The sequence below is a fragment of the Mytilus californianus genome, unplaced genomic scaffold, assembly GCF_021869535.1.
Source record: "Mytilus californianus isolate M0D057914Y unplaced genomic scaffold, xbMytCali1.0.p SCAF_18, whole genome shotgun sequence".
Taxonomy (NCBI): Eukaryota; Metazoa; Mollusca; class Bivalvia; order Mytilida; family Mytilidae; genus Mytilus; species Mytilus californianus.
In genome coordinates, this window is record NW_026262666.1 from 460,997 (window position 1) to 476,589 (window position 15,593).

The 15,593-nt window shown below is 34.0% G+C and overlaps 1 protein-coding gene across 1 annotated transcript in view; it reads right to left on the minus strand.

The window, feature by feature from the left end:
• Positions 1–6,244: 6,244 nt before the first annotated feature.
• The window catches only part of LOC127726757 (E3 ubiquitin/ISG15 ligase TRIM25-like), a 61,405-nt gene continuing 52,056 nt past the window's right edge, over positions 6,245–15,593 (minus strand). The window contains exons 2-4 of the mRNA XM_052234213.1: positions 7,135–8,149; positions 6,993–7,001; positions 6,245–6,283 (exon numbers count right to left, since the gene is read on the minus strand). Of these exons, the coding sequence (XP_052090173.1) occupies positions 6,245–6,283; positions 6,993–7,001; positions 7,135–8,145 (1,059 nt within the window). The 5' untranslated portion in view covers positions 8,146–8,149. The remainder of the gene's footprint in view (positions 6,284–6,992; positions 7,002–7,134; positions 8,150–15,593) is intronic.

The following is a 15,593-nucleotide window of genomic DNA, read 5'->3' on the forward strand; positions in this document are numbered from 1 at the left end:
TTCAAATCATAATAAAATGCTTTTATCTCCTTATTACTTACAGTGTAGTGAAATTGTACATAGAATGGATACTACCCTGACAAATCCTTGTACATGAGAGTTGTCTTCACAAAGAATGAATTGCATAACAATGAACTGAGCTCAAAGCAAAGCACTTTAATAATACACTTAGACAAAGAGCTCAATCCAGTGATATACTTTGTACTACAGGTCCTTCATGAACATCCTATCCACCAAAACTATATCTCAAAAACATGCCATACTACATGTACATGGTTCGATCAGAAGTCCTGAAAAAGATATGAATTTTATTATCATGTTTTAATTATATATACACAGGTTAAAAGTTATATACTCCAATGGCAGTCTTTCCTGCTAAAATGTCATGTGTAGAATGTGATATACCATTTTTGGGCCTATATGGGTACTGTCCTTTATATTCATTAGGTCATTTTGACACAGCAAAATATATAGAAAATGTTAACTTTGATCTTGAAATTGAGTTCTTTTTCGCAAAATAAACCCACTATAACTAAACTTTGAATGCAAAAGACCCCTAAATGGCTAACAGATATTGCTATAAAGAATAGTCCATGATGATTATTGTTATTCAAGCGTTCATGAAATGTACACCAATTCTGTCAGTTGAATGGACTAGAATGAGATAAGTTATATAAACATAAAGGTTTTTTCAACAGTTGTGGTGTAAATTAAATCAGTTTTATTTTATGGTTGACATATTTAAGTATATATGTAGATCATTGGCTTTTCAACACATTGATATTTAACAATATCGATTATCTATTTATTGTTATATTGTTGGTATTTTTCACCTTCCTTAAACAGTTTTAACGCAACATGAACGCAAGCTTAATAGATCTTGATAGGGTGTCCTCACATATTTTGACGTTGCTGAAAAATTTTGGTTGACATATGTATCCTCTTCTCATCGTTTTTCGTGCTATTAAGAATGCGTACTGTCGTCACAATTTCCATTGAAAAGGCATGCATAGTACAAATTCATATGACGTACGAAAACATATGATCTGACCATATACATGTATGTATAGGTTATCAGCTTTTCTACACATATTAGCCAGTAAGCCGCAATGAACCTATTATGGCGAGTGAGCGCAGCTAATGAGCTAAAATGAATCAAATTGTGTCCTCAGTGGGGGATATTTTAAGGGATCTATATGAAGAAAACCTGATCATCTGTTTATCGTTCTATTACTGGCTTTTTCACCTCCCTAACTTGGCCTAAGACAGTTTTTACAGACGAAAGCAAGCTTGATAACTACTCCTCACACACATGACATATAGATTATCGGCTTTCCTACACGAGTCATGAATATCGTAAAATGTTAGCCAGTGAGCAGGCCCGCAATGAACCTTTTTAGCGAGTGAGCCCAGCTAATGAGCTAAAATGAATCAAATTGTGTACTCAGTCACAGTTGGTGATATTTTAAGGTATCTACACAAAGAAAACCTGCTTATATAAATCTCAGTGGCGGATCCACAACTTTTCATAAAAGGGGGGTGGCCGCTGACTGACCTAAGGGTTTCCCACTCCCGTCATGCTTCCCCAGTGGCGGATCCGGGGGAGGGTTCCGAGGGTTGTAAACTATATAAGATATCTTATAAACTATATGAGATATCTTATTTTATTAGATATCTTGAAGTTAGAATAAATAATAAAACGGCTTGCCATATAATTGTAAGTTGGGACTTCTATTCTGGTTACAAAAAAAATATCTCCAATAACAAAGTAGACTATTCATTGTTTGGAGATGACGTAAAATCAGCAAACGCTTTAGTCCTTAAAATAATTCGGACCAAGAACAGAGCAAGTAATGCACAATGTCATCATACGGTAAACAATGATGCTGAGAAAGTTTCATGAAATTATGATCAGGTTTAGGATGAGAGGCGAATACAAATGTATACTAAAGCATTCAGATATGATAGAGTCTTTGTCAATGTCACCTTAGGGGAAACCCCAAAAAATGATGAACTAAAGATAAGTAAAGTGCCAAAAAATATCTATAGAGTAAGATTTTGTGAAATATTTACAAAATTTTGTACGGCGATTCAGGAGCAGTTGCGGATACAAAAGTTGGACAGACGGACGGACCCCCTCACTATATATACACCACCCGCTTTAGAATACGGCCGGGCAGGGATACAGTAAAACAAACAGTAGCAATAACAAGAGCAAATGATATACTTAGACGTTCTGTTTTCGGCGGCGGCGTCAATAATTTCTTAAAGTATATGTGATTAATTCTGTTTTAGGGTAACAGCTATTGATTGGTGAAATATATTTGGTATGCAGTTGTATAAAAACTACCTCATGCATATCGTTTCCATGGTTATTTGTTTACTCGGCCCCTAGTCACGATCTATTGATTTTTAGAATTTTTGCTTGGTTTAAATGTTTAAGGGGAACCACTCAATGATATTAGATTTACATTTGTACAAGCATTGGCGTATCTCATTTGCAGCTTGAGTTAAGTTCCACTGACTTAATATGTTTTGCATATTGTACATGCTTAAAAGTATTGTAATTTTGATTTGAACATTTGCATCTTTTCAAAAAATTACATACAAGCGAGACATAATTCTGTGTCAACAGTTCAAAACATGATCATTTCAGTACGTATATTCGATAAGTGTCGTTTGCAAGGATTTTCATAGCGTTGATTTACAAAACAATAACAATTACTGAATGTTTATGTGACGCCTCAATACTCAACTAAGTCTACTTATTTGCATCTGAAGGAGATCCATGAACTGGAAACGTTAACATAGTTGATGAAAAAAAGTAAATGAAATGTCAGGAAAATATATTATGCTCAAGATTTACAAGCAATCTCTGAACAGAAATTACGAACATGATTGAACTTTAAATAAAATAGGGGACAGTTCGGATTCATAAACGATCTAATATGGACCCCGTATCGCAAAATTACGGACAACTAGTTCCATCGGACTGTTCGAATGAATTATTTCTCTTCATGTCGTTGGGTTGCTGTCTCATTGAGGTACAACCCCCACGTATCCTTGTATTCGTATCTTTGCTATTTTTTTTCAAGTCGTTGGGTTGCTGTGTAATTGAGGTACAACTCCCACGTCTACTTGTATTCATATCTATATTTTTGTTCAAGTCGTTGGGTTGCTGTCTCATTAAGGTACAACCCCCACGTCTACTTGTATTCGTATCTATGATATTTTTCTTCATGTCGGTGGGTTGCTGTCTCATTGAGGTACAACCCCCCACGTCTCCTTGTATTCGTATCTACGCTATTTTTTTCAAGTGGTCGGGTTGCTGTCTCATTGAGGTACAACCCCACGTCTACTTGTATTCGTATCTATAATATTTTTCTTCATGTCGGTGGGTTGCTGTCTCATTGAGGTACAACCCCTGCGTCTCCTTGTATTCATATCTATATTTTTGTTCAAGTCGTTGGGTTGCTGTCTCATTACGTCTACCCCACACCTCTTTGTTTTCATATCATTCTATATTATTTTTGATCAAGTAGTTTAGTTGGTCTCTCACTGACGTATGCCCTCACATCTCCTTGTATTCATATCTATAATATATTTGTTCAAGTCGTTTGTAGCTGTCTATTTGACCCAATGTCTCAATGTATTCGTATCTATTATATTTTGGTCAAACGTTGGCTTGCTATCTCATTGACGTATTACACCACATCTTCTTGTTTTAATATCTATAATATTTTGTCAAATTGTTTGGTTGCTGTCTCATTTTATATCCTACATCTCTTTGTATTCATATCTATTGTATTTTTGTCAAATTGTTGGGTAGCTGTCTTATTTTTGAAATCGTGTTCATGATACTTGTTTCAGTGGTTGGGTTGCTGTCTCATTGACGTATACCCCACATCTCGATGAATTCATATCTATATTATTTTTTGTTCAAGTCGTTGGGTTGCCGTCTCATTGACGTACACTCCACAATTTTTTGAAATTGTGTTTAATCATATATTTTTTAAGTCGTTGTATTGCTGTCTCATTGACGTCTACCCCACATCTATTTGAATTCGTTTTTCTATTTGTACAATTTGTGTTTAAGTCGTGGGGTGCTATCGAACTGATGTATACCCAATTATCTAATTGAATTCGCCTCTTTGATATTTTTGTTCAATTCGTTGGGTGGCTGTCTGATCGATGTATACCCAACATCTTGTTTTTTTTTATCTATAATAATTTTTGTTCATGCGTTAGGTTTCTGTCTCATTGAAGTATGCCCCCACATATCTTTCTATTTGTTTCTATTATATTTTTGTTCAAATCGTTGGGTTGATGTCTTATGGACCTATACCCAAAAACTTCATGTGTTCATATCTATAATATTTTTGTTCAAGTCGGTAAGTCGCTGTCTCATTGACGTTTTACCCCACACCTCCTTGTATTCATATCTTTTATATTTTTGGTCAAGTCGTTGGGTATCTGTCTCATTGCCACATACCCCACATCTGTTTGAATTCTTTTTTATGATATTTGATTTTTAGTGGTAGAAAGTTAAATCACAAAATTACTGAACTCCGAGGAAAAATTCAAAACGGAAAGTCCCTAATCAAGTGGCAAAATCAAAAGCACAAACACATCAAACGAATGATCAACAACTGTCATATTCCTGACTTGGTACAGGTATTTTCTTATGTAGAAAAATGGTGGATTGAACCTGGTTTTATAGCGCTAATCCTCTCACTTGTATGACAGATGCATCAAATTCCATTATATTGACAACGATGCGTGAATAAAACAAACAGACAAAAAAAGGTAAAAATAGGGGTACAACACTAGAGTTCAATTCATTGGGTTGCTGTCTGAATGACGTATACCCCACATCTTGTTGTTTTCGTATCTATAATATTTTTGTTTGTGTCGTTAGGTTTCTGTCTCATTGACATATGCCGCGCCATCTACTTTTATTCATTTCTAGAATATTTATGTACAAGTCGTTGGGTTGCTGTCTTATTAACGTTTACAATACCATCCTTTGAATGCGGATGTATTATATTTTTTTTCAAGTCGCTGGATTGCTGTCTGATTGAAGTATCCCCCAACATATCTCTGTATTTGTATCTATTATATTTTTGTTCAAGTCGTTGGGTTGCTGTCTCATTGATCTATACCCAAAAAACGTCATGTGTTCATATCTGTAATATCTATGTTCAAGTCGGTAAGTTGCTGTCTCATTGATGTTAAAAACCACATCTCCTTGTAATCGTATGTATAATATTTTCGTTCATGTCGGAAAGTTGCTGTCTCTTTGACGTATGCCCCCACATATCTTTGTATTTTTATCTGTAATATTTTTGTTCAAGTCGTTGGGTTGCTGTCTCATTGATCTATACCCAAAAACGTCATGTGTTCATATCTGTAATATCTATGTTCAAGTCGGTAAGTTGCTGTCTCATTGGTGTTAAAGCCACATTTCCTTGTATTTGTATCTATAAAATTTTTGTTCAAATGATTGGGTTCTTCTCTCTCATTGATGTATACCCACATATCCTTCTTTTCATATCTATTATATATGTGTTCAAGTCGTTGATTGCTGTGTCATTCACTTATACTCCACATCTCCTTGTAATCGTATTTATTATGTCTTTGTTCCAAGTTGTTGGGTTTTTGTATCATTCACTTAAGTTATACTCCACATCTCCTTGTAATCGTATCCATTATGTTTTTGTTCAAGTTTTGGATTGCTGTTTAATTGACGTATACCCTTCACTTCTTTGTACATTATATTCGTATCTATAATATTTTCGTTCCAGTCTTGGGTTGCTGTCTCATTGACCTATACCTCACATCTCCTTGTATTTGTATCTGTAATATTGTTATTCAAGTTGTTTGATTGCTGTACTGTGAAATCTTCTAAAATACTTGGCCAGCCTTGCTTTCTTGTCTTACTTCTTGTTTCAAAAAGTCCAAGTAAGATGAATAAGAATTTTAATAAACAATAACATACATTATATAATTACGACAAAAAAAATGACGTTATGAACAAATACTGGTCCCAATTAACAAAGTTATCTAGATCAATGCAGTAAGTTATCTAGATCAATGAAGTAAGTTATCTAGATCAATGTAGTAAGTTATCTAGATCAATGCAGTAAGTTATCTAGATCAATGTAGTAAGTTATCTAGATCAATATAGTGAGTTATCTAGATCAATGCAGTAAGTTATCTAGATCAATGCAGTAAGTTATCTAGTTCAATGTAGTAAGTTTTCTAGATCAATGCAGTAAGTTATCTAGATCAATGTAGTAAGTTATCTAGATCAATGCAGTAGGTTATCTAGATCAATGTAGTAAGTTATCTAGATCAATATAGTGAGTTATCTAGATCAATGTAGTATGTTATCTAGATCAATGTTGTAAGTTATCTAGATCAATGTAAGTCTAAAGACAAATATTTGAACGTAATTCCTTATCATCTAACTTCATACAAGAACGCGTCATTGGATTCATTTGCCACTAACAATGTATGTGTAGATGTGTCATAGTGTAGAACCTGTGGGTTATCCAGTCCATCTTCACGAGATAAAAGTTGTTTGTAGCGTTGTCCATCAGGCGAGATGACGATCACATTGTGAGAATCATATCCCACTACAAACACGTTACCATCATTGTCCACAGAGATACCGAATGGATACTTCAGAACACTTTTATCACAAAATGTCCACAGTATGTTTCCATGGTAATCACAACATGTTACACTGTGATTGTCTTTGTTTGTGTAGAACAGTTTGTCACCGAATGTTGTAACGTATGCAAGCTTCGAGAGTTTGTTATTGGTAACATTGGTAATGGAATCATCACTAAGATTAATCATCTGTAGTCCTTTCTCTCTGGCACAATAAATCAAATGCCCATCTTTGTATACTGCTCCATCATTGTATGAATTAACTTTTATTGATCTCTTCAGTTTTTGTTTCTCTAAGTCGATTATATTAATCTTACCTGATAGGCCTGATGTTACAGCAATAGAATCATCACCGACAAATACAACATCAAACGTATAACCGATGTTATTTATTTCGAAATCTTTTGATCCGTCTGATTTGAGTACATTTATTTTATCTCGTTTATAACAGGAGAATACCATCCTACCACCAGGAAGCAGGGAACAACCTCGGACCAATGAAAAATCTGTATTGATACGTTTCTGTAATGTCAGAGTCAGGTCATCAATATTTCTGGTTGGCAGTGCTACCATAATCTGGGCTTGTCTGTTCTTCCGTTTCTGAATGGTAAAATCACATGGATCAGAACTGACAATAATTTCTCCAAACTTCTGTACGTTGGCTGTACATGTGATTTGCAGTAAAGACTTGTTAATTTGACATGAAATGTTTACTTGATTTGAGGTGTCCCTCGTTGTAAGGGATTGAATAAATTTTTCCTCGACTGCAATATCTTTTTCGATATCTTTCATGGTTAAAAATGTTTGAAGCTCGGACGCATGCTGTTTAATACTAGCAATGTTTTCTTGTACTTCACTGATCTCTTTTTCCTTCTTTTTCAGAGTAGTCAACAATTTTTCGATTTTGCTGCTTTCTTTTTGTTCAACTGTCATTAATTCTTTAATCAAATCATCCTGAAGTTTATCAAGGTGATGATTTATCTTGGTCCTAGCTTGTTTTATTTCTGCTTCAATTTCTCTTTTCTTGTCTTTTAGCGAGTTTAAATTTTCTTTCCGGTTAGCACTAAGTCTTTTAACATTCTCGGCGACTTCAAGCAGGGTTTGTTCGATTTCATAAAAGGCGTTTGAAGTTTTTACGTTTTTAATGAGTTCATCAATATCGGTTAAACCCTTACAATCGTTGTGAGATTTCACACATTTCTTACAGCACGGACTGTGATGTTTTCTACAGAAAAGCTCGTATTTTTCATTATGTTGTTTGCAGACTTGGGCGATTTGCAGGACTTCGGTCGGTAATTTCTTGTACTCGGCGATGGAAACGGTTTCATGGTTTTTTGTTCCTATAGAAATACTGTGGTGTTTCTTACAATCTCCACATAGTCCTTCGTCACATTCGGAACACCAGACTACGGATGATTTTTTCATCTGACGATTATCACAAACACCGCAGAGACTCCAATTACTGGCCATCACCCTGCAACATTATTATAAGTTGAACAAGTAATAAATAATTTCATGTTCATATAATGATCATAGATTATATTCAAAAAGGTAACTTTCCTGAAACGTGCTTGTTTAATTGATAGTTTGATTGTTCTTTACTTAATGTCCAGTGGCAAATATTTCATGCATATTCAAGACGATAACAAATGCATAAAAGAATATGTTTCCAATTGTCACCATACCCCACCCGTACTTTCACATTTCCATGTGCAAGGAACCATTAAATAGGATCCAAAAGGTAAAACTATCACATCATAATAAACATGTGGGCTAAGTTTATAAATTGTTGGTGTTAGAGTACATTTCTAGCAATTCCAACAGTGAACTGTATATTATCATGTCAGGGCCTTTTATAGCTGAATATACACTTTGACTATTGCTCATTGTTGAAGGCCCTACGGTGACATATAAAAACATTCATGTACTGTATCTAGTTGATAGTAAACTCATTGGCAATCATGCCGCATCTTCCGAATGAACACAGGCCTAGCCACAACAGATATGCTTGAGACTACAATGGAAGATCATTTTCTCGACCTTACTTCTACTTGAACACAAAAGGAACACCAGCCTAGCACTGATATGCTTGACACTACAACGGAAGATCATTTTCTCTGTCTTACTTCTACTTGAACTATGAACAGGTGTTTGATCGTTTGTCTTTTTGAATGAGCTGTGACGTCTTTATTATCCATTTAAAGTATTGAGCGTCAGTTTCGATGACATCAGTCATATCAGGTTGTTGTTTGATAATATCGTTATGGTCTAGGAAAGTAGGAAAATGGATTAAAAATTTGAAAAGAAAAGAGAAGAAAGATTACAAAGGGTAATTCAAAGAGGAACTTGCAACGCATTAGCAAGGAACGAAAAACGACGAAAACATAAACAACAGCCTACAAAACACAACATAGAAACCCATACCAACAACCGGGGGTGATGTGAAGATTATAACACAATGTTGTCTGCTGTACCCATATTTTTGACACTTTTACCTATCAGGTCTGTTTGTTCTGTTCACACATTGTTGTCAATATAATGGAAATTTATGGACTGTCATACAAGTGAGAGGTTTAGCTAGCTATAAAACCAGGTTTAATCCACCATGATGATGATGATGATGATGATGATGATGATGACGATGACGATGACGATGACGATGACGATGACGACGACGACGACGACGACGACGATGATGACGACGACGATGATGATGATGATGATGATGATGATGATGGATGAGAGGAGGAGGAGGAGGAGGAGGAGGAGATGTGGTATAATTGACAATGAGACAACTATTCACCAAAGTTCAAATGAAGAAGATGTAAGATATTAAAGGCACCCGTACGGCCTTCAACAATGAGAAACACCGACTATAAGAGGCTCCGACATATAAAATATGATACAATTCAATAGAGAAAACTAACGGCTTAATTCATAACAAAACAATTTACGAAAAGCAAATATATCAGACATGAACCAACGACAACAGTAACAGTACAAAAGTAAAACGTATCAGTATACCCTACATACAAGCTATTCTAACTCCGAGTCAATAACTATCCAGTTCTTATTATATCATGCTTAGCAATCAATGATTCGCTGCAAGTACCAGTTTTTAAGTCTTTGGGGGTCGTACAGAAAAGACGAACACGACGGGCGCTGTCTGTTTTACTTCAGAATGTAAAATTTAATGTTCGCAGGAACAATCACTTCACACTTCACGTACTTTGAATATATAATGAGCAAAAAAACAAGTTTAGCAACACATCTTTAAAGTTTCATATTTCAAAAATAAAATATACTTTCAAAAAATATTTTTATAATTTTTAATTTTTCTAATAAAAATATATGTTTCTAATCTTTGTTAACTCAGTATACGTCATATTTTTCAAGTGGTCATTTCCAATTATTGGAGGTGTAAGACAAGGGGACAGTTTAAGTCCTCCTTTGTTTAATTGTTATATTAATGATTTACATTCAATTTTTAATGAAACTTGCAACCCTCCAGTTTTTGATACTTCAAGTATCCAAACTCTCAGTTACGCAGATGATTTAGTGTTACTGTCTGAGACACACCAGGGGCTTCAAAATGCGTTAGACAAACTAAATAAATATTGCATTAAATGGCAGTTGAGTGTAAATACAAACAAGACTAAAATTCTAGTTTTTCAGAATATTTATAAACAATCCCCACCCCTCTTGTTCAATGATAAATTTTTGACTGAAGTTAAGGACTTTAATTTCTGGGGAATATTATTAACTATAGGGGAAATTTTACAAAAACTACTGAAGAGCTGACTAAAAAAGGTATTAAAGTTTTATTTTTATTGAGAAAATATATGTCCAATTTTAATTTTGTTCCCACTAATTTGTCATGTAAATTATTTGATACTCTTATAAGACCTATTTTGACATACAACTCTGAAATTTGGTTTATGGATAATTTTCAGTCAGCTTTTAGGGCATCTAATAGAGCTGCTGTCAATAATACTTTTTGTGATACTCTTGCATTAGCAGAAAAATATCCTTTTGAGAAGGTTCATTCTAAATTTTGTAAAGCAGTATTAGGACTGAAAAAGACAGCCACTAACATAGGTGCTAGATCAGAATTAGGTAGATTTTCTTTGGACTCTTATATGAAAACTCAAACACTCATGTATTTTTATAGAATAAACTGTAATGATATTAATCCCCTGGTTAAAAAATCTCTACAAACAAACATAAATTTACATTCCGCAGGAATTTATTCTTGGTACTCATTTGCAGATAAAATTTTTAAAGATATGAAAATAAACCCAGAAAATTACTCTAATATTAATGTACCTTTTAAACAATCAAAAAACGTGTTAAAATGTAATATTAAAAAGTGTGTTTCCGAGGAATATGAAATCAAAGAGCTGAAAGCTCTGAGGAAAAATGACGCCACTGTCTCTAATATTGTGATATTTTTTTATGCAAGTCTTAATTTTCACATACCGTAATAAGTTTAACATTGCAACATGTCTCGTAAGCATAAAATTGATATTCGTATATGTGTGTCTGTTTTTTCAGTACAAATGAATAAGTCAAGACTACCTGAATGATCTACAGTATCCAATTACTACTGGCTGTTTTTTTGTATAAATAAATAGGTCAAGACTACCGGAATGATCTACAATATCCAATGACTACTGGCTGTTCTTTTGTCTTAATAAAAAGGTCAAGACTATTTGAATGATCTACAATATCCAATGACTACTGGCTGTTCTTTTGTACATATAAATAAAGACTACCTGAATGATCTAAAGTATTCTAAGTAATGTGATTTTTTTCTTGCAATTACATTTTTCTAAATCAAGAATATAGACTACTAGTATCCTTTTCAAACCAAATGATTATGAAGAGCCTGTTGTAAGCAAGCTCTTATACCCCACATACTCATTAAATAAGTTACTAGTGACCTAGTTATTTCTGTTACTTGAAGCAAATTATATTTCTGTATATTTAGACAATAGTATAATATTGTTTTACTAGTTTTATTTCACCTTGAAGATTAGACAAATAGGGATACTCCTTCGATTTTTTTTTTCATGTCAGTCAGGTCGCTTTATATGAAACTTCAAACCACTTCTCTGCCATATTGTTATTTTATAACAACTCTGCCCTTGACCATGTTGACCCATGTAATTGATATTCATTCTTTAACCATATATCATAGTCAGTTAGTTTTTGATTTTGCACTCCCACACCACCTTTCATGTCTTTCAGGTCAAATGTCTGTCTCCATTTAAGTTAATGACATTGAACAATCATGGTATTAAACACAATTTCAATAGTGAAAATGCTGTTCTCGTGGGTCACCATATATTCAACTTGGGTAGCATTCCAGTTATTGAAACTTGCGTCAGATTAGAACAATGATCTGGATCTTTAGGAATGGATCTTATAATTTAATATGGAGCCATTGTATGGGACCCCTACACGGTAAGAAAAAAAAAACAAGCTTGAAAGGATACAATGTCAAGCGGCAAAATCTATCACCAGAGATTACAAGTCAAAAGAGGATGGACGGGATAGTCTCTAAAATGCTTGCTGAACTGGAAGTACAGCAAGATCTCTAGACAAGACGAAAAAAGCGTTGAAGCCAGAAGTTAATATTTATGTAAAAAGTAGTTGAGGGGCTGATTCCCGCTATTGAACCATACTGTCATTCTATAATATCATTGCGTAAGTATTTCTGTATTGACCTTGTTATTGGTCCATGTCTTGGGTGTATTGGTCCGAGGCGAAGCGGAAGGCCAATACTGCTGGCCGAGGACCAATAATAAGGCCAATACAGAAATACACGTAATAGTATCTTTATTAATTATACAGTGTTACAATATTTTTTTTATTTCATTTCACAAGAGATAAACATTTTTACCTTGAAGTGGAACTATCCAAATCTCAGTTTCCTTTTATAAGATGCAATATCTAATGATTCGGTGCCGTTTGACTGCTGGCCGAGAACCAATAATAAGGCCAATACAGAAATACGCGTAATAGTATCTTTATTAATTAACTACAGTGTTACAATATTTTTTTTATTTCATTTCACAAGAGATAAACATTTTTACCTTGAAGTGGAACTATCCAAATCTCAGTTTCTTTTTATAAGATGCAATATATAATGATTCGGTGCCGGTTGAAGTATCTTCAGCCTTTTCTCATCTGATGAATTTTTCTACCCTTTCCAGTCACTATAAAGTGTTACAACTTTAATTTAGACACATAAATAGTAATTGGAAAGGTACTGCCATTGCATGTGTAATGCAAATATGTTTTTAAAAAAAATAATGTAAGAGTTGAAATTGATACAACTATCCATAAGCCAATTGACCAAAGAACGAAGATTTGCACAATTACAGAACGCATATGCCTGGTTCGGGTTTAAAAATAAACGACCGTTTAAATACAAAACATGAGAAGCGACAGTAAACAGTAAAAATCGATTTGTACCATCGACATGATGAAATTTATGAGGTCGTCAAGAAATGAACTTTGTGATAATTTACTCGTTCCCAAAACCTGAAATAATCCCACCGTCTACTTTCAAAATGCTTTTTAAATGAATGGGACCGTCTTTAACCTAAAATATAAGCCACACTGAACGTTTCAGCTTGTTTATGGTGAGTAAACCTGCGTCTTACAAACAACTGTTTACTTTCAGTTTGAGTTTATCGTGACTTACGATCTAAAAACTAGAGACGTTCCGAAATCCTGTTTTGTAAACAAAGATTCATACGCATCGCGTGGGTATAACCGTATTACTAATTTCCGATTTTTAAAATCTTCGTAAATCTGGATAAAGACCAGTTTCTATCCAATGGATATCAAAATGATTCCGATTTTCACTTTTTTTTAATGATTGTAAAGTTGAAATGGCATGAAAGGCTGACATTATTTAGGATAACTATTTTGTCTAGCGATTGCTGATCATTGGAGGGTAAAAAGTCCAACACCATAACAAAACGGATCTATTTATCATGTATACATACCGATTGTTTACGATTGTAAGACATGTGCATAAAAGTGAAAGTGCGAATAAATAAGAAAAATATAACAAAGGGATAGCTCCAAATACCATTTAATAACAAAAAACATATGGACAGGTCAAGATATCTTTTTGGTAAATAAAATAAAGTATGTATACTGGTTCCCGTCCGACTACAACACTTTGTTCGAGTGTAGCGTAATACAAGCAGATTCCAGTTAGTATGTAAAATAGTAAATATGAAACCGAGTGCGGTAGGCGGAGGCAATAATCCACTTCCGTAAGTTCTGGTCAATGGTATCGGAAACATGCCGCTGATAGCGTCATTTTCCAAAAACTACCTAAAATAAACTTTCAAAATTGGATTCCTTCCAAACTTTGTCTCTATGGAAAATTAAAAACTAATTGTCAGTCTGAGGAATATTTAAATTGCAATAATTCTATACATAGGCAGTTTCTCTCAAAATTTAGACTTAGTGATCATTCCCTATAGGCATTGAATTTGGAAGGTACAGAAACATTCCAAGAGCACAAAGATTATGTAAAAAATGTGGAGTCCTAGATGACGAATTTCTTTTTTTTTGTATTGTGACATTAACATATCATTGCGTTCTAATTTTTTTGCTTATCTAAAAGACTATGTACCATTATTTCAACATCTTGATGCATTTAATAAACAAAAACACATTCTAAACCCCATCCCTGAACTTGTTTGTCATATTGGAGTCTTTATTAAGCAGTCTTTAGAACTTAGGGGGTCAGACAAGCTTATGATTGTGTTTTTTACATAAATTTATAATTGAACTCTTAAAATATGTTCTATTATATTGTATTGTATTACATTGTATTGCATTGTATTTAAAATGTATCATTGTTTGTCTGTATTGGCTTGACCCTTATGGGTGTAATTTTGCAATATAGATTTAGATTTAGATTAATGCGTTACAAAGCTAGACTCAAGCTAGCAGCCACTCGCTAGCAGCCACTCCGCTAGCAGCCAGTTTTCAGGTATGTCTATAAACCCAAAAGTTGCATAAGATTCAAACTAACTTAAACTTTTCAATTTTATATTACCACTACAATATCTGTTTTAACTTCAATTTAGCCGTCGAAAACACTTTTCAATGAATTTGAAAATTTCATTTCCTGTTCAATATGAAAATTTCATTTCCTGTTCAATATGAAAATTTCTTTTGCTGTTCAATATTTTAATAAACAATAGTATGTGCTTTTAACATCGTGCAGGTGCTGCACGCTTAAAGACTTAACTTCAACTGTCAACACTGAAAAATGACATTATTTAAATGTTTCCTAAATTTTCTTGTTACATGGTATCGACTTTGCCATCAGAAAATGTTTGTGCGATATTGTGCGGAATAGCTTTCCATATTCTCGGCATCCTGTAAAATAGTTCCTAAAAAGTAAAAATATTTCTACGCTTCGAGAATACAAAGTTTAGTTCGTACTTTTAATACTTTCATGTCAAACAAATCTGTTTTGGCGAATCATTCTTTTTCAGTAACAGTGGGTTTCGCTTAGTTTTGATGACACGCAGGGTTTATTTTTAGTAATCAAAGTATGGTGTGCAAGGACATAACTAATTAATTATATAACAAATTAAAAAAAAAATCCGTGCTATACCCCACCTGGATTTTTCAGTCAAGCATGCCTAAGGGTCCCAACTTTCATTTGCACCTAGTGTGGAAAAAAGTATTGCCTCAGAATTTTTTTTATAAACTTTGAAAGTTAGGGTAGGGTAGGGTGCCGGACCCCAACTTTGGATCAATTTAAAAAAAAATCCGTGCTATACCCCACCTGGATTTTTCAGTCAAGCATGCCTAAGGGTCCCAACTTTCATTTGCACCTAGTGTGGAAAAAAGTATTGCCTCAGAATTTTTTTTAT